Raw genomic sequence first — 17,869 nt, 5'->3', positions numbered from 1 at the left:
TTTATCCTCACTCTGTCTCTGACACCCCCCACCCCCCACCAATTACTCACCCATGTCACAAGATTGACTCCAATCCCATGCACTGCTAATCTGGTTCTGTTACTTATCTGGTTCCTCGCTGCTGCTTACACCAGTGCTGTGCATGTGTGTATTAATCTCTGATCTCGAAGGGTTCAAGGTTAATTTCTGATTGTGTATTTTTTTCCAGGGAAGAGACGCACAAAGTTGACGTTATCAACTTTGCTCAGAACAAGGCCACGGAATGCCTGAGGAATGACGAGCTTCTGGACAAGGAGTCTGCCAACCTGCTGTGGGAGCTGATTGTGCTGCTGTGCAGGCAGAACGGGGTGAGTCTGTGTCTCGTGCCCCTCCCACTGTTACAGTTCTCCAGTCCCGCTCGTACTGGTTGCTTTGTAACGGTCGACAAACAGCTTGCTTAGGTTACAGCATCTCGTACTAGGGAGCTTATGCTGTGATATCAGCCACACGTCAGGCGGGAGTGAATCGCTCCCCTTTACCCGCTGTGTGCTGTATGTGTACAGGAGCTGACACTGAGACCCAGACGGGAGTGAATCGTTCCCCTTTACCCGCTGTGTGCTGTATGTGTACAGGAGCTGATGGGTGTATCATAGGAGTAAATGAAACGGCTTTCAAAATGCTTTTAAAGAGGAACTCTTTCAACTCTCTTAGTCTCAGGAGAGTCGGGAATGGGAGCAGAGAAACCGGCTCGATGGAGTGACCCGGAGAGCCTGTCTGTGAGCAGTGCTCTGGTTCACCTGTCTCAACCTGCCAGAGATAAACGTGTGTGAATCTGGGGGAATGTGCCAGGGCCAAATCATGACCAGCTCCGCCCCTCGCAGACAGAAGGTCGTGGGTTCAAGTCCCACTCCAGGAACTTGAGCTCATAATCCAGGCTGATACTTCCAGTGCAGTGCTGAGGGAGTGCTGCACTGTCGGAGGGGCAGTGCTGAGGGAGCGCCGCACTGTCGGAGGGGCAGTGCTGAGGGAGCGCCGCACTGTCGGAGGGGCAGTGCTGAGGGAGTGCTGCACTGTCGGAGGGGCAGTACTGAGGGAGCGCCGCACTGTCGGAGGGGCGGTGCTGAGGGAGCGCCGCACTGTCGGAGGGGCAGTGCTGAGGGAGCACCGCAGTGCTGAGGGAGCGCCGCACTGTCGGAGGAGCGGTGCTGAGGGAGTGCCGCACTGTCGGAAGGGCAGTGCTGAGGGAGCGCCGCAGTGCTGAGGGAGCGCCGCACTGTCGGAGGTGCCGTGTTTCAGATGAGACGTTAAACAGAGACGACACTCCAAAAGTATTTTATTGGCTGAAAGGATCTATAGAAATGTAAATTTTTCTCAATCCCTGCACGTGTGCTTTGTTTCTCGCTCCTTGCCCTGAATGTGTGGGCTCTTGCTGTGGTGCAGTTCCATGGCCACTGGCTGCCGGTATGGCCAGAACCTGTAAATGTAACTGTGGGTGTACTGGGCTGTTCCGAGTTAAACATTTAACACCGTGAGCGTATCTTGCAGACGGTGATCGGTACGGACATTGCAGAGCTACTCTTGCGGGAGCACCGGTCTGTCTGGCTCCCCGGCAAATCGCCAAACGAAGCCAACCTGATCGACTTCAACAACGACCTGGTTCCTCGTGCGGAGGATGAGTCCTGCACCTCGCTCCTGGCTGACAGCTTCCTTGACGGCAACGCCACCGAGAGCACCGGCAAAGACACCGAGCGCTTCCGAGAGCTGCTGCTCTTTGGCCGCAAGAAGGTATGCCTCCGATCCGGAGTCTCTCTCGCGCTCTCTCTCTCGCGCTCTCTCTCTCGCTCTCTCTCTCTCTCGCTCTCTCTCTCTCTCGCTCTCTCTCTCTCTCGCGCTCTCTCTCTCTCGCGCTCTCTCTCTCTCTCGCGCTCTCTCTCTCTCGCGCTCTCTCTCTCTCGCGCTCTCTCTCTCTCTCGCGCTCTCTCTCTCTCTCGCGCTCTCTCTCTCTCTCGCGCTCTCTCTCTCTCTCGCGCTCTCTCTCTCTCTCGCGCTCTCTCTCTCTCTCGCGCTCTCTCTCTCTCTCGCGCTCTCTCTCTCTCTCGCGCTCTCTCTCTCTCTCTCGCGCTCTCTCTCTCTCTCTCGCGCTCTCTCTCTCTCTCTCGCGCTCTCTCTCTCTCTCTCGCGCTCTCTCTCTCTCTCTCGCGCTCTCTCTCTCTCTCTCGCGCTCTCTCTCTCTCTCTCGCGCTCTCTCTCTCTCTCTCGCGCTCTCTCTCTCTCTCTCGCGCTCTCTCTCTCTCTCTCGCGCTCTCTCTCTCTCTCTCGCGCTCTCTCTCTCTCTCTCGCGCTCTCTCTCTCTCTCGCGCTCTGCTGGAGGACGTGTGTGTGATGAAGAGCGAGAGCTCCCACTGTTGTGTGTGTGTGACGGAGAGCTTCCGCTATTGACTGGCGCTGTTTGTGTTTACAGGATGCCCTGGAATCTGCCATGAAGCACGGGCTATGGGGTCACGCTCTGTTGCTGGCCAGCAAAATGGACAGCCGGACACACGCCAAGGTCATGACCAGGTAGGGTTCCACATTTAGCATTGATTGACTATGCCAGTTGTGTCATACTGGAGGGATAGAACATCAAACAAAAGTTGTGTTAAACTTGTATCGAACCTTGGTTGGATCACACTTGGATTAACTGTGCATAGTTCTGGTCTCCGTATTATGAAAAGGTTATTGAGGCATTGGAGAAGGTACAAAAAAGATTAACAAGGATGATACCAGAACTGAGAGGTTATAATTATCAGGAAAGACGGAACAGGCCGGGGCTCTGTCTGGAAAAGAGAAGGCTGAGGGGTGACCTGATAGAGGTCTTTAAAATTATAAAAGGGTTCGATAGGGTAGACGTAGAGGCGAAGTTTCCACTTGTGGGGGAGACCAGAACCCGGGGCCATAAATATAAGACAGTCACTAATAAATCCAATCGGGAATTCAGGAGAAACCCCTTTACCCAGAGAGTGATGAGAATGTGGAACTCGCTGCCACAGGGAGTGGTTGAGACAAATAGCAGAGAAACATTTAAGTAAAATCTAGATAAGCACGAGGGAGAAAGGAACAGAAGGATATGTTGATAGGGTGAGACGAAGAGGGGTGGGGGAAGGCTGATGTGGAACATAAACACCGGCACGGAGCAGTGGGGCTGAGTGGCCTGTTTCTGTGCTATAATTTTCTAAGTAATTCCATGTTCTAGTCAATCTGCTCGTTGGGTTAGAGGGCGGAGGAAATGATTGGGCCGGGGCGCGCAGACATAATTCAGCCCGTTTTAAAGCCATACATTCTGTCTTTATTTTTTATATATTTCTGTTACGAATGTGGATTCCGTCAGTTCCATTGTAAGTTTCTATGTAAACCCGTCATGCAGTAAATACACTCATCTCGGCAGTCATGTCATTGCAGTGATCCACTGGAGGGGGCGGGGTAATTACACCGAGGCATAGAGAGTTGCTAATGTAAATGTTGACATGGGAATTTATAATGGGGGGGGGAAGCTGATGAGCTGTGTGTGCAGGTACCAGATGCTTGATACTTAAAAGATGTTTAGACTCTTTAGACAATGACCGCTGACCTATCTCTGTAATCTCCTCCAGCCTCACAACCCTCCAAGATGTTTGCGCTCCTCTAATTCTGCCCTCGAGAGCATCCTCAATTATAATCGCTCAACCATCGGTCGCCGTGCCTTCTGTTACCTGGGCTCAAAGCTCTGGAACTCCCTGCCTAAACCTCTCCGCCTCTACACCTCTCTCCTCCTTCAAAAAGCTCTTAAAACCTACCTCGGTGACCAAGCTGTCACCTGTGCTAATTTCTCCTTATGTGGCTCGGTGTCAAATTTCTGTCCCAATACACCTGTGAAGCGCCTTCGGACAAATCACTCCATTAGAGGTGCTATATAAATACTTGTGGTGTTAGTTATCACCACAGCAGCTCCATCTCTATCCTGGGGGTTGGTAAATTCAGAGTGGTGCCTGTCCCATTTTCCTGCTCCTGTACCCCCTCCTCCGTAACCAGGGTAACGAGTCCATGGGGTGTGCAGGGCTGTATCTGGATTCCCTTTTGCTTGCTCGCTCGCCCAGTGGGTAAATGCACGGTATGCTGTGGTACTGAGCAGTACATCAGCCTCGGCTGGGACAACCCGCCACTGATAGCGACAACTGGCTTTGTCCAGGAAGAGGGGGCCGAATCCACCCCGGGGTTCCTGCTCCAGATCTTTGCTCCAGCCACCCTTGCTGCGTGTGTGTCTGGCTCTGCCGCAATGGCCCATGCAGTTGAATAGCTTGCTGCGCTCAGTGCCTAGGCTCACGATGCCTGCAATCCCTAACCCCCCCCCCCCCTCGCAGGGCGTTGGCAACTTCAGGACTGGAGAAAAAGGGAGGAAGCCTCTGCTCCCAAGACGTTGCATTGCAGCGCACAACTGTTAAGTTTGTGCTGGCATACGGGGTGGTGGAGGGAGGGACAGAGAGAGGCTTTCTTTAAAGTCCCAGGTGCCCCAGCAAGTGTTAGTGCCATCAGGAGAGGAGGTGAGGCAGCTGGAAATAAAGCACATGCCTTTCATAACATAACATAAGAAATAGGAGCGGGAGTAGGCCATACGGCACCTCGAGCCTGCTCTGCCATTTAATACGATCTTGGCTGATCCGATCATGGACTCGGGTCCACTTCCCCGCCCGCCCCCCATAACCCCTTATTCCCTTATCGGTTAAGAAACTGTCTCTAGCTTCCAGCTTCCACAACTCTCTGAGGCAGCGAATTCCACAGATTTACAACCCTCTGAGAAGAAATTCCTCCATCTCTGTTTTAAATGGGCGGCCCCTTATTCTAAGATTATGCCCTCTAGTTCTAGACTCTCCCATCAGTGGAAACATTCTCTCCGCATCCACCTTGTCAAGCCCCCTCATAATCTTATACGTTTCGATAAGATCACCTCTCATTCTTCTGAATTCCAATGAGTAGAGGCCCAACCTACTCAACCTTTCCTCATAAGTCAACTCCCTCATCTCCGGAATCAACCGAGTGAACCTTTCACGACCTTCAGGATGTCCCAACGCGCTTTACAGTCATGGAATCGATTTGCAACTAATAATTTACGCTCTCTTCTCTCCGTGTGTAGGTTTGCCAACAGCCTGCCCATCAACGACCCTCTGCAGACAGTGTACCAGCTGATGTCTGGGCGCATGCCAGCCGCAGCCACGGTCAGTCCCGCTACCGTTACTGAACCTTCTGATCAAAGCTCCCTCTACACTCCCAGGGCAGGTACAGCACGGGTTAGATACAGAGTAAAGCTCCCTCTACACTGTCCCATCAAACACTTCCAGGGCAGGTACAGCACGGGGTTAGATACCGAGTAAAGCTCCCTCTACACTGTCCCATCAAACACTCCCAGGGCAGGTACAGCACGGGGTTAGATACCGAGTAAAGCTCCCTCTACACTGTCCCATCAAACACTCCCAGGGCAGGTACAGCACGGGGTTAGATACCGAGTAAAGCTCCCTCTACACTGTCCCATCAAACACTCCCAGGGCAGGTACAGGGGGTTAGATACAGAGTAAAGCTCCCTCTACACTGTCCCATCAAACACTCCCAGGGCAGGTACAGGGGGTTAGATACAGAGTAAAGCTCCCTCTACACTGTCCCATCAAACACTCCCAGGGCAGGTACAGCACGGGGTTAGATACAGAGTAAAGCTCCCTCTACACTGTCCCATCAAACACTCCCAGGGGGTTAGATACAGAGTAAAGCTCCCTCTACACTGTCCCATCAAACACTCCCAGGGCAGGTACAGGGGGTTAGATACAGAGTAAAGCTCCCTCTACACTGTCCCATCAAACACTCCCAGGGCAGGTACAGCACGGGTTAGATACAGAGTAAGTCAACCAGGATGTGGGTGTCACTGGCCACTCTGGCATTTATTGCGCATGCCTAGTTGCCCGGAGAAGGTGGGGATGAGCCGCCATGCTGAACCGTTGTTACAAACGGAGAGGCTACCTCAGTGTGGTTTTGAATCACCTACATTGCTGTGGATCTGGAGTCACATATAGACCCAGAACGGGTGGGGACGGCACGTTTCCTTCCCTGAAGGACATCAGTGAACCAGTTGGGCTTTTCCGACAATCTGATGGTTTCATGGTCACATTTACTGATCCCAGTTTTTTATTTCCACATTTTAAAAACTTAATTCAAATTCTCAGTGACCCTGGTGGGAATTGAACCACGTTGCCTGGATTATTAGTCCAGTGATATAACCACTACACTGAAGTATCCTTATCGTATGCTTTCTGCTGCAAAACGCCTGAGAGTCGATATGGGGAAAAGGGGGGGTTCGTCGGGAGAAGGGCATGATCAGCCTTGGCGATGAAGCTTGCTGTGGCGGAATAGCCCAGATTAGTCCAACACCTGAGGTACCAGGGTCTGCGAAACCGTGTTGGTTCCTGATGCATTGTACCGTAGAATGTCTGTTTAGGGGCACTGTATAAAACCAGGAGCCTCGGAGCAACGAGTTCAGGGATTACCGGCCTGTAACCTGACAAGTCTGTTGTGTTTTTCAGTGTTGTGGAGACGAGAGATGGGGAGACTGGCGGCCTCATCTCGCCATGGTGCTGTCCAACCTTTCCATCGGCCCAGACCTGGACCGAAGGACCATCACCACCATGGGAGACACACTCGGTAGGTCACCGCTCCGTCAACTCCTCACTGTTGGGGCGGGGATTTCTCTCTGGCATTTTCTATCGCCTCCCCTTTGCCCCCCCCCCTGCAAACTACTGTGGTTGAGAAAAAAGGAAAGTCTTGCATTTATATAGTGCCTTTCACGACCACCGGACGTCTCAAAATTCTGTACAGCCAATGAAGTACTTTTGGAGTGTAGTCACTGTTGTAATGTGGGAAACATGGCAGCCAATTTGCGCACAGCAAGCTCCCACACACAGCACTGAGATAATGAGCAGGTAATCTTTTTTTAATGTTCTGTTGACTGAGGGATGAATATTGGCCAGGACACCGGTGATAACTCCCCTGATCATCTTCGAAATAGTGCCCTGGGATCTTTTACGTCCACCTGGGAGGACAGACGGGTTCTCGGTTTAACATCTCATCCGAAAAACGGTATCTCCGACAGTGCAGCGCTCCCTCAGTACTGCCCCTCCAACAGTGCGCCGCTCCCTCAGTACTGCCCCTCCAACAGTGCGCCGCTGCCTCAGTACTGCCCCTCCGACAGTGCGGCGCTCCCTCAGTACTGCCCCTCCGACAGTGCGGCACTCCCTCAGCACTGCCCCTCCGACAGTGCAACTCTCCCTCAGCACTGCCCCTCCGACAGTGCAGCTCTCCCTCAGTACTGCCCCTCCGACAGTGCAACTCTCCCTCAGTACTGCCCCTCCGACAGTGCAACTCTCCCTCAGTACTGCCCCTCCGACAGTGCAACTCTCCCTCAGTACTGCACTGGAGTCTTAGGGGAGAGGTGTGTAGGGACCGACTGGGTTAGTGTTAGGGGAGAGGTGTGTGTGGGGACTGACTGGATTAGTGTTAGGGGAGAGGTGTGTGTGGGGACTGACTGGGTTAGTGTTAGGGGAGAGGTGTGTGGGGACTGACTGGATTAGTGTTAGGGGAGAGGTGTGTGTGGGGACTGACTGGGTTAGTGTTAGGGGAGAGGTGTGTGGGGACTGACTGGGTTAGTGTTAGGGGAGAGGTGTGTGTGGGGACTGACGGGGGTTAGTGTTACACGGGACATTTCTCCTCTCGCTGTGAGGTGGAGGTTCGATGAATCTGCTCGCTGTGTCCATGTGTATTGTCCCTTACACCGACCAGACGGGTAGATGGAGTTAAGTTACAGATCAGCTGTGATTTAATAGAATGGTGGAACAGGCAGAATGGCCGCCTCCTGATTCTGTGTTAGCAGGGCTGAGCGTGTGATTCCTTCCCTTGCAGCTTCCAAGGGTCTGTTGGACGCCTCGCACTTCTGTTACCTGATGGCACAGGTTGGATTTGGAGTATACACCAGGAAAAGCACCAAGCTTGTTCTGATTGGCTCAAATCACAGGTGAGCTCTTGTGTGGTGCCTTGTGCTTGCCCAGCAAGTAAGAAAGAACTCTCATTTCTCCAGTGCTTTACACATCCTCGCAAGATCCCAAATCGCTCCACCCCAGTGAAGTGCAATGCCCCTCAGTACTGCCCCTCCGACAGCAGGGCGCCCCCTCAGTACTGCCCCTCCGACAGTGCGGCGCTCCCTCAGTACTGCCCCTCCGACAGTGCGGCGCTCCCTCAGTGCTGCCCCTCCGACAGTGCGGCACTCCCTCAGTGCTGCCCCTCCGACAGCAGGGCGCCCCCTCAGTACTGCCCCTCCGACAGTGCGGCACTCCCTCAGTACTGTCCCTCCGACAGTGCAGCGCTCCCTCAGTGCTGCCCCTCCGACAGTACGGCACTCCCTCAGTACTGCCCCTCCGACAGTGCGGCGCCCCCTCAGTACTGCCCCTCCGACAGTGCGGCATTCCCTCAGTGCTGCCCCTCCGACAGTGCGGCGCCCCCTCAGTACTGCCCCTCCGACAGTGCGGCATTCCCTCAGTACTGCCCCTCCGACAGTGCGGCGCTCCCTCAGTACTGCCCCTCCGACAGTGCGGCGCTCCCTCAGTGCTGCCCCTCCAACAGTGCGGCGCTCCCTCAGTACTGCCCCTCCGACAGTGCGGCGCCCCCTCAGTACTGCCCCTCCGACAGTGCGGCACTCCCTCAGTACTGCCCCTCCGACAGTGCGGCACTCCCTCAGTACTGCCCCTCCGACAGTGCGGCACTCCCTCAGTACTGCCCCTCCGACAGTGCGGCACTCCCTCAGTACTGCCCCTCCGACAGTGCGGCACTCCCTCAGTACTGCCCCTCCGACCGCGCGGCACTCCCTCAGTACTGCCCCTCCGACCGTGCAGCGCCCCCTCAGTGCCGCCCCTCCGACAGTGCGGTACTGCCCCTCCGACAGCGCGGCGCCCCCTCGCTCTCTCTCTGACTGGCTCGCTCTCCGTTCTCCGCTCCCGCTCTCTCTGTCTCGTCTTCCTTGTGTCGACTAGCTCAGCCTTTGTTTGGCTGTTGGCTGCGTGCCCTGTGTGTAATCACAGCCTCTCCACACTGCACCCACGCCTGTCTCCAGAATCTCTCGCCTGGGGCATTATTTATTTTTTCAAGCATTTGGCTCTCCACGTCTGAGTAAACACTTAATCCGAGGGACTCATTGAGCTGGTTTATTGGAGATGAGGTCCCGGTTAGTTGCTAACTCCGGGCTCTGTGGCCAAAGTTCTCCCTAAATTGTTTCTCGGATCGCGGCCCATTCACAGATGTGCGGAATGTAACGTTGGATAGCCGTTCCCGGGATGTACGGAGGCGGCAGACAGCTTATAGACAACGTTAGTCTTGGCCCATTTGTTGGGAGCAGGAAGTTTACAAAAGGGGGGGTCCAGAACTTGGGAGAATTCAGGAGAAACGTCTTTACCCAGAGAGCGGTGAGAATGTGGAACTCGTTCCCACAGGGGGTGATTGAGGTGAATAGTATCGATGCATTTAAGGGGAGGCCAGACAAGCAGACAATGGTGAAAGGTTTCAAAACTAAGCTTGATAGATGGGTAAAGGTATGAAGGGCTATGGAGCAAAGGCGGGTGGATGGGGTTGAGGTGCAGATCAGGGGTGGTTTGAGGGGCTGAATGGCCTCCGTCTGCCAAATCCCCTGAATACATGGGTCGGGTGTTGCTCAGTCTGGTTACTGCCGGCTTTGAGCTGCTCCCTCACGCTGGGTCTCGGTGAAGCTTGGCATGTCCGTGGAGATCGGCCCCTGATTCCGAACGCAAAAGCGCGAGTGTGCTGGATGGAGGTCAACGAGCAAGCCGGGATGGTGGGACGATGTTTTAAGTCTGAAAAGAAAGATAGACTTGCACTTATACTGCGCCTCAAGGGATATGGGGATCGGGCGGCAAAGTAGAGTTCAGGTAGAAGATCAGCCATGATATTGAATGGCGGACCAGGCTCGAGGGACCGAATGTCCTCATTCCTCAGGACGTCCCAAAGCGATTTACAGCCAATGAAGTGCTTTTGGAGTGTAGTCACTGTTGTAATGTGGGAAACGTGGCAGCCAATTTGCGCACAGCAAGCTCCCATAAACAGCAATGTGATAATGACCAGAGAATCTGTGTTAGTGATGTTGGTTGAGGGATAAATATTGGCCCCAGGACACCGGGGAGAACTCCCCTGCTCTTCTTTGAAATAGTGCCGTGGGATCTTTCAGGTCCATTTGAGAGAGTAGAAGGGGCCTCGGTTTAACCTCCCTCGGTTCCCCCTCCCACGGCGCGCCCCCCCCTCCCCCTCCCACGGCGCGCCCCCCCCTCCCCCTCCCACGGCGCGCCCCCCCCCCCCCCTCCCACGGCGCGCCCCCCCTCCCACGGCGCGCCCCCCCTCCCCCTCCCACGGCGCGCCCCCCCCTCCGCCAGCGCGACGCTCCCTCGGCACTGTACTGGAGTGTCGGCCTAGATTTTGTGCTGAAGCCTCTGTGAAGGGCGATGAGATCTCCTGCACTGGTAAGGGTGGGTGTAAGTCCTTCACCTCCCTCCTGTATGTGCACCCTCGGAGATCTCACAACCCCATGCATTCAAAGCGATGAGGAAAGAAAAGGAAAATGTGCTTGTTTTTATATTAATAACGAAAGTGATCTTGTTCTGACATGGTGCTTTCTGCCGTCTTCAGCTGGTCGTTCCTGAAGTTTGCTTCGAACGAAGCCATCCAGCGCACGGAGGCGTACGAGTACTCACAGGCGCTGGGCAACCAAGCCTGCTTCCTCCCCAACTTTCAGGTAGGACACGAACCTCCACTCTGCTGTACCGCATCCCGTTCCCCGGTGTTTGGAGCTGGGACTCTGTTGCTGTTTTGCTCAAACGCAGGCTGTAATGGAGAATTTTATTCCACCCCCTCCGTCGCAGGTGTTTAAGTTCATTTACGCATGCCGCCTGGCGGAGATGGGCTTGGCAGCACAAGCCTTTCACTACTGCGAGGTCATCGCCAGGACTCTTCTCAGGAATCCAGCCTTTTACTCGCCTGTGTTCTTCGGCCAGCTCGTGCAGGTACGATGACCGACTGTGACGTGCATGTATTTCTATATTTTAAAAAAGAATTAAGCTAATAAACTCTCCTTAAAAATTAAAAAAATCCCAGGGGCCACCAATACAAGACAGTCACTGATAAATCCAATTAGGAATTCAGGAGAAACCTCTTTACCCAGAGAGCGGTGAGAATGTGGAACTCGCTGCCACAGCGAGTGGTTGAAGTGAATAGTGTCGATGCATTTAAGGGGAAGCTGGATAAACACATGAGGGAGAAAGGGATAGAGGGATATTTTGGAACAAAGGCCGAGTGAGGGGAGGTGTATAAAATTGAGGGGCTGAGATAGAGTGGATAGGAAGGACCTATTTCCCTTAACAGAGGGGTCAATAACCAGGGGGCACAGATTTAAAGTAATTGGTAGAAGGTTCAGAGGGGATTTGAGGGGAACTTTCTTCACCCAGAGGGTGGCGGGTGTCTGGAACTCACGGCCTGAAAGGGTGGCAGAGGCAGAAACCCTCACCACATTTAAAAAGTACTTGGATGAGCACCGGAAGTGCCGTAACCTGCAGGGCTACGGACCGAGAGCTGGAAAGTGGGATTAGGCTGGATAGCTCTTTGTCGGCCGGTGCGGACACGATGGGTCGAATGGCCTCCTTCCGTGCCGTAAACTTCTATGATATCGTGATGGGGTGAGATGAAGTCGGGTGGGAGGAGGCTCTTGTGGAGCATAAACCCTGGCATGGTCCAGTTGGGCTGAATGCCTGTTTCTGTGCTGTACACGATGTAATTCTAAAAGGCTAATAAAAACATTGCACAGTGTGCTACGGGATCAGGTTTCCCCAGGTGAGGTGTCTGGAGTTTGCCATCTCAGTGGGGGGGGTGTCAGTATTAGGTAATGGGGGAGGGGGTTCAGCATTGGGTGGGGTAGGCCCCAGTTGAACCCTGGTGAGGGAAGGGATGGAGACCAGCTTGGGTTTCTGCTCCTGTCCACGGGCAGACTACGGGCTGAGAATAGACACCCCTGTGAGCAGGTTGCTGGCTCCCCTCCTGGCATTGTGGGGGTGGGGGGGGTGGTCCCTTGTTCAGGGTAGGGTTCAATCTCTGCCGCCCCGCACGCTCAGTCTGGTGCCAGAGATATTGTCAGGAGCTGGGCGTGATGTCACTGTGATTGTGATGTCAGACTGTGGGGGTGTGCTTTGAATTTTACATTGCGTTTGCTCTGCTGTGTCTTCACTGGCGGGGGCCGGAGTAACTGCGTTGGTCGGGACGGGACGGGTGGGAGGAGGCAGGTAAGCCCGCGGTGAGCCCAGGCACGTGCTCTGCAGACGGATGTGAGCGATATCGCTCCCTATGTTCCACGGCACTCTCGACAGAGAGCGTAACGGGGATTGTACGCAAGGGCTAACCCACTTACCCAATGGCTCCGTTTGGTAAATGCGTCCAGTAACCGATGCTTAACAGACCAGGAGACGGCCGCAGGTTAGTTAGTGAGTGTGTTAGTTAATTAGTTAGTGTTCTTATGAAGAAAGGTTGAGGCTACTCATTGGAGTTTAGAAGAATGAGAGGTGATCTTATTGAAACGTATAAGATTCTGAAGGGGCTTGACAGGGTAGATGCAGAGAGGATGTTTTCCCTCGTGGGGGAATCTAGAACTAGGGGGCATAGTCTCAGAATAAGGGGTCGCCCATTTAAAATGGGAATGTGGAAGAATTTCTTTGAGGGTTGTGAATCTGGAATTCTCTACCTCAGAGAGCTGGGTCATTGAATATATTTAAGGTGGGGATAGACAGATTTTTGAATGATAAGTGAATCAAGGGCAGAGGGCGGGGAGATTGAAGCCAAGATCAGATCAGCCATGATCTTATTGAATGGCGGAGCAGGTTCGAGGGGCCGAATGGCAGACTTCTGTTATGTTCTTATGTAAGTCCACTTTCCTGGCTGATCCTCATACCCCTTGATTTTCCTAGAGTCCAAAAATCTATCGATCACAGCCTTGAATATACTCAACAACTCTATTCGCAGCCCTCGGGCGGAAATTTCCAAAGATTCATAACCCCCCGAGTGAAGAAATTCCTTTTCTTTGGTGTAGAGGGGTGTGGGGTAAATCATTCCATATCCCTGACCCTGCTGGAAAGTGTGTGGCTGTCAGGTGAGGACAGGAGCAGGCTTGTCCTTCACCCCATGGTCAAATAGCCCACTGCCGGTGTGCCTCGCCTCACACATTGGGCCTCTGGTGTCTGCGGAGTTGTTCGGCAGCGGGAGGCAGCACCCGCGGGAGAGACGGGACGAGGTCCAGTGCAAGGAGCCTGCTTTAAGGAAAGTCAATACATCCGCTGAGAGTTGAGGGCGAATGATTCATGCCATCGATGTCACTGACAGCACACATCTGTCGTGGTTCTGATCCTGCACCAGCAGCCAGCGATCAGGAGTCATACCACCGGCGTGGGTTGTGGAGTGCCGTTCGATAAATCCGGTAACTTGTCAGCTGGTACCTGGGATACCTGCCTTAACACCCCAACCGGGTCGCTGATGTCCCATTCTGGGCACCACACTGCCGGAAGGATGTCATGGCCTTGGAAAAAGAAAGATTTGCATTTCTATAGCACCCTTCACAACCACCGGACAAAGGGCTTTACAGCCAATGAAGTACTTTTTGAAGTGTGGTCACTGTTGTAATGTGGGAAATGCGGCAGCCAATTTGTGCACATGCAAGCTCCCACAAACAGTAATGTGATCATGAGCAGATAATCTGTTTTTGTTATGTTGGTTGAGGGATAAATATTAGTGAGGACACCGGAGATAACTCCCCTGCTCTTCTTCGATATAGTGCCACGGGATCTTTAGGTCCAACCAAGAGAGCAGACAGAGCCTCAGTTTATTGTCTCATCAGGAAGTCGGCACCTCCGACAGCGCCGCTCCCTCAGTACTGCCCCTCCGACAGTGCGGCACTCCCTCAGTGCTGCCCCTCCGACAGTGCGGCGCTCCCTCAGTGCTGCCCCTCCGACAGTGCGGCGCTCCCTCAGTGCTGCCCCTCCGACAGTGCGGCACTCCCTCAGTACTGCCCCTCCGACAGTGCGGCGCTCCCTCAGTGCTGCCCCTCCGACAGTGCAGCACTCCCTCAGTACTGCCCCTCCGACAGTGCGGCACTCCCTCAGTACTGCCCCTCCGACAGTGCGGCGCTCCCTCAGTGCTGCCCCTCCGACAGTGCAGCACTCCCTCAGTACTGCCCCTCCGACAGTGCAGCACTCCCTCAGTACTGCCCCTCCGACAGTGCAGCACTCCCTCAGTACTGCCCCTCTGACGGCGGCGCTCCCTCAGTGCTGCCCCTCCGACAGTGCAGCGCTCCCTCAGTACTGCCCCTCTGACGGCGGCGCTCCCTCAGTGCTGCCCCTCCGACAGTGCAGCACTCCCTCAGTACTGCCCCTCTGACAGTGCGGCGCTCCCTCAGTACTGCCCCTCTGACAGTGCGGCGCTCCCTCAGTGCTGCCCCTCCGACAGTGCGGCGCTCCCTCAGTACTGCCCCTCCGACAGTGCGGCGCTCCCTCAGTGCTGCCCCTCCAACAGTACGTCTCCCTCAGTGCTGCCCCTCCGACAGTGCAGCACTCCCTCAGTACTGCCCCTCCGACAGTACGTCTCCCTCAGTGCTGCCCCTCCGACAGTGCGGCGCTCCCTCAGTGCTGCCCCTCCGACAGTGCAGCGCTCCCTCAGTACTGCCCCTCCGACAGTACGTCTCCCTCAGTACTGCCCCTCCGACAGTGCGGCTCTCCCTCAGTACTGCCCCTCCGACAGTGCGGCACTCCCTCAGTGCTGCCCCTCCGACAGTGCGGCGCTCCCTCAGTGCTGCCCCTCCGACAGTGCGGCGCTCCCTCAGTGCTGCCCCTCCGACAGTGCGGCGCTCCCTCAGTGCTGCCCCTCCGACAGTGCGGCTCTCCCTCAGTGCTGCCCCTCCGACAGGGCGGCGCTGAGGATCAGCCTAGATTTGTGTGTTATGTCCCTGGGGAGGGTGCAAAGGAGATTGACTCGAATGGTTCCATTGACGAGGGATCTCAGTTATGTGGAGAAGCTGGAGCTGTTCTCTTTTGAGCAGAGGAGGTTGCGGGGAGATTTAATTGAGGTATTCAAAATTATGAAGGGATTTGAAGGAGTAAATAAGGGGAAACTGGCAGGATGGTCAGTAACCAGAGGAGACAGATTTAAGGTGATTGAAAAAGAACCAGTGGGGGAAATGAGGACTACATTTTTTACGCAGCGAGTTGTTGTGATCAGGAACACGCTGCCTGAAAGGGCGGTGGGAGCAGGTTCAATAGTGATTTTCAAACAGGAATTAGATAAAGACTTGAAAAGGTAAAATTTGCAGGACAATGGGGGAAAGAGCAGCGGGGAGTGGGATTAATTGGGTTGCTCTTTCACAGAGCTGGCACAGGCACGGTGGACCGAATGGCGGTCCTTCATACTTCCCCGTCCGACCGACATGTGACTCCAGTTCCACATTGACGGGGGTTGACTCTCGAGGGGGGGAGGGGTGAAATGGCATGGTGCAGTATCTGCAAACTTCATCGTTAGCAAATTGGGAGGAGTTGCTTTGCTTTGACTGTGTTTGAGCCACGGCTGAATATTATTTTCTCTCTCTTTCTCCTCCCCCCCCCTCTTTCTCCTCCTCCCCCCCTCTTTCTCCTCCTCCCCCCCTCTTTCTCCTCCTCCCCCCCTCTTTCTCCTCCTCCCCCCCCTTTCTCCTCCTCCACCCCTCTTTCTCCTCCTCCACCCCTCTTTCTCCTCCTCCACCCCTCTTCCTCCTCCTCCCCCCCTCTTCCTCCTCCTCCCCCCCTCTTTCTCCTCCTCCCCCCCTCTTTCTCCTCCTCCCCCCCTCTTTCTCCTCCTCCCCCCCTCTTTCTCCTCCTCCCCCCCTCTTTCTCCTCCTCCCCCCCTCTTTCTCCTCCTCCCCCCCTCTTTCTCCGACTCCCCCCCTCTTTCTCCGACTCCCCCCCCTCTTTCTCCGACTCCCCCCCTCTTTCTCCGACTCCCCCCCTCTTTCTCCGACTCCCCCCCTCTTTCTCCGACTCCCCCCCTCTTTCTCCGACTCCCCCCCTCTTTCTCCGACTCCCCCCCTCGTTCTCCTCCTCCCCCCCCTCGTTCTCCTCCTCCCCCCCTCGTTCTCCTCCTCCCCCCCTCGTTCTCCTCCTCCCCCCCTCGTTCTCCTCCTCCCCCCCTCGTTCTCCTCCTCCCCCCCTCGTTCTCCTCCTCCCCCCCTCGTTCTCCTCCTCCCCCCCTCGTTCTCCTCCTCCCCCCCTCGTTCTCCTCCTCCCCCCCTCGTTCTCCTCCTCCCCCCCTCGTTCTCCTCCTCCCCCCCTCGTTCTCCTCCTCCCCCCCTCGTTCTCCTCCTCCCCCCCTCGTTCTCCTCCTCCCCCCCTCGTTCTCCTCCTCCCCCCCTCGTTCTCCTCCTCCCCCCCTCGTTCTCCTCCTCCCCCCCTCGTTCTCCTCCTCCCCCCCTCGTTCTCCTCCTCCCCCCCTCGTTCTCCTCCTCCCCCCCTCGTTCTCCTCCTCCCCCCCTCGTTCTCCTCCTCCCCCCCTCGTTCTCCTCCTCCCCCCCTCGTTCTCCTCCTCCCCCCCTCGTTCTCCTCCTCCCCCCCTCGTTCTCCTCCTCCCCCCCTCGTTCTCCTCCTCCCCCCCTCGTTCTCCTCCTCCCCCCCTCGTTCTCCTCCTCCCCCCTCGTTCTCCTCCTCCCCCCTCGTTCTCCTCCTCCCCCCCTCGTTCTCCTCCTCCCCCCCTCGTTCTCCTCCTCCCCCCCTCGTTCTCCTCCTCCCCCCCTCGTTCTCCTCCTCCCCCCCTCGTTCTCCTCCTCCCCCCCTCGTTCTCCTCCTCCCCCCCTCGTTCTCCTCCTCCCCCCCTCGTTCTCCTCCTCCCCCCCTCGTTCTCCTCCTCCCCCCCTCGTTCTCCTCCTCCCCCCCCTCGTTCTCCTCCTCCCCCCCTCGTTCTCCTCCTCCCCCCCCTCGTTCTCCTCCTCCCCCCCTCGTTCTCCTCCTCCCCCCCTCGTTCTCCTCCTCCCCCCCTCGTTCTCCTCCTCCCCCCCTCGTTCTCCTCCTCCCCCCCTCGTTCTCCTCCTCCCCCCCTCGTTCTCCTCCTCCCCCCCTCGTTCTCCTCCTCCCCCCCTCGTTCTCCTCCTCCCCCCTCGTTCTCCTCCTCCCCCCCTCGTTCTCCTCCTCCCCCCCTCGTTCTCCTCCTCCCCCCCTCGTTCTCCTCCTCCCCCCCTCGTTCTCCTCCTCCCCCCCTCGTTCTCCTCCTCCCCCCCTCGTTCTCCTCCTCCCCCCCTCGTTCTCCTCCTCCCCCCCTCGTTCTCCTCCTCCCCCCCTCGTTCTCCTCCTCCCCCCCTCGTTCTCCTCCTCCCCCCCTCGTTCTCCTCCTCCCCCCCTCGTTCTCCTCCTCCCCCCCTCGTTCTCCTCCTCCCCCCCTCGTTCTCCTCCTCCCCCCCTCGTTCTCCTCCTCCCCCCCTCGTTCTCCTCCTCCCCCCCTCGTTCTCCTCCTCCCCCCCTCGTTCTCCTCCTCCCCCCCTCGTTCTCCTCCTCCCCCCCTCGTTCTCCTCCTCCCCCCCTCGTTCTCCTCCTCCCCCCCTCGTTCTCCTCCTCCCCCCCTCGTTCTCCTCCTCCCCCCCTCGTTCTCCTCCTCCCCCCCCTCGTTCTCCTCCTCCCCCCCTCGTTCTCCTCCTCCCCCCCTCGTTCTCCTCCTCCCTCTCCCTCGTTCTCTCCTCCCCCCCCCCCCCCCCCCCCCCCCCCCCCCCCCCCCCCCTCGTTCTGCGCAATCCTCC

The 17,869-nt window shown here is 56.2% G+C and overlaps 2 protein-coding genes across 2 annotated transcripts in view; one reads left to right on the top strand and one right to left on the bottom strand.

Moving 5' to 3' along the window:
- Positions 1–11,099, top strand: part of LOC139233062 (protein transport protein Sec16A-like) — a 71,459-nt gene extending 60,360 nt beyond the window's left edge. The window contains exons 12-19 of the mRNA XM_070863582.1: positions 209–347; positions 1,525–1,764; positions 2,441–2,538; positions 5,126–5,207; positions 6,561–6,678; positions 7,933–8,044; positions 10,717–10,822; positions 10,950–11,099. Coding sequence (XP_070719683.1) covers positions 209–347; positions 1,525–1,764; positions 2,441–2,538; positions 5,126–5,207; positions 6,561–6,678; positions 7,933–8,044; positions 10,717–10,822; positions 10,950–11,099 — 1,045 coding nt within the window. The remainder of the gene's footprint in view (positions 1–208; positions 348–1,524; positions 1,765–2,440; positions 2,539–5,125; positions 5,208–6,560; positions 6,679–7,932; positions 8,045–10,716; positions 10,823–10,949) is intronic.
- A 1,065-nt stretch (positions 11,100–12,164) lies between these two features.
- LOC139233061 (neurogenic locus notch homolog protein 1-like) overlaps positions 12,165–17,869 on the bottom strand; it is a 79,760-nt gene continuing 74,055 nt past the window's right edge. Inside the window, exon 11 of the mRNA XM_070863581.1 lies at positions 12,165–12,433. Coding sequence (XP_070719682.1) covers positions 12,165–12,433 — 269 coding nt within the window. The remainder of the gene's footprint in view (positions 12,434–17,869) is intronic.

The sequence above is a fragment of the Pristiophorus japonicus genome, chromosome 20 (assembly GCF_044704955.1).
Source record: "Pristiophorus japonicus isolate sPriJap1 chromosome 20, sPriJap1.hap1, whole genome shotgun sequence".
NCBI lineage: Eukaryota > Metazoa > Chordata > Chondrichthyes > Pristiophoridae > Pristiophorus > Pristiophorus japonicus.
This window is presented reverse-complemented; position numbering and strand designations above follow the sequence as displayed.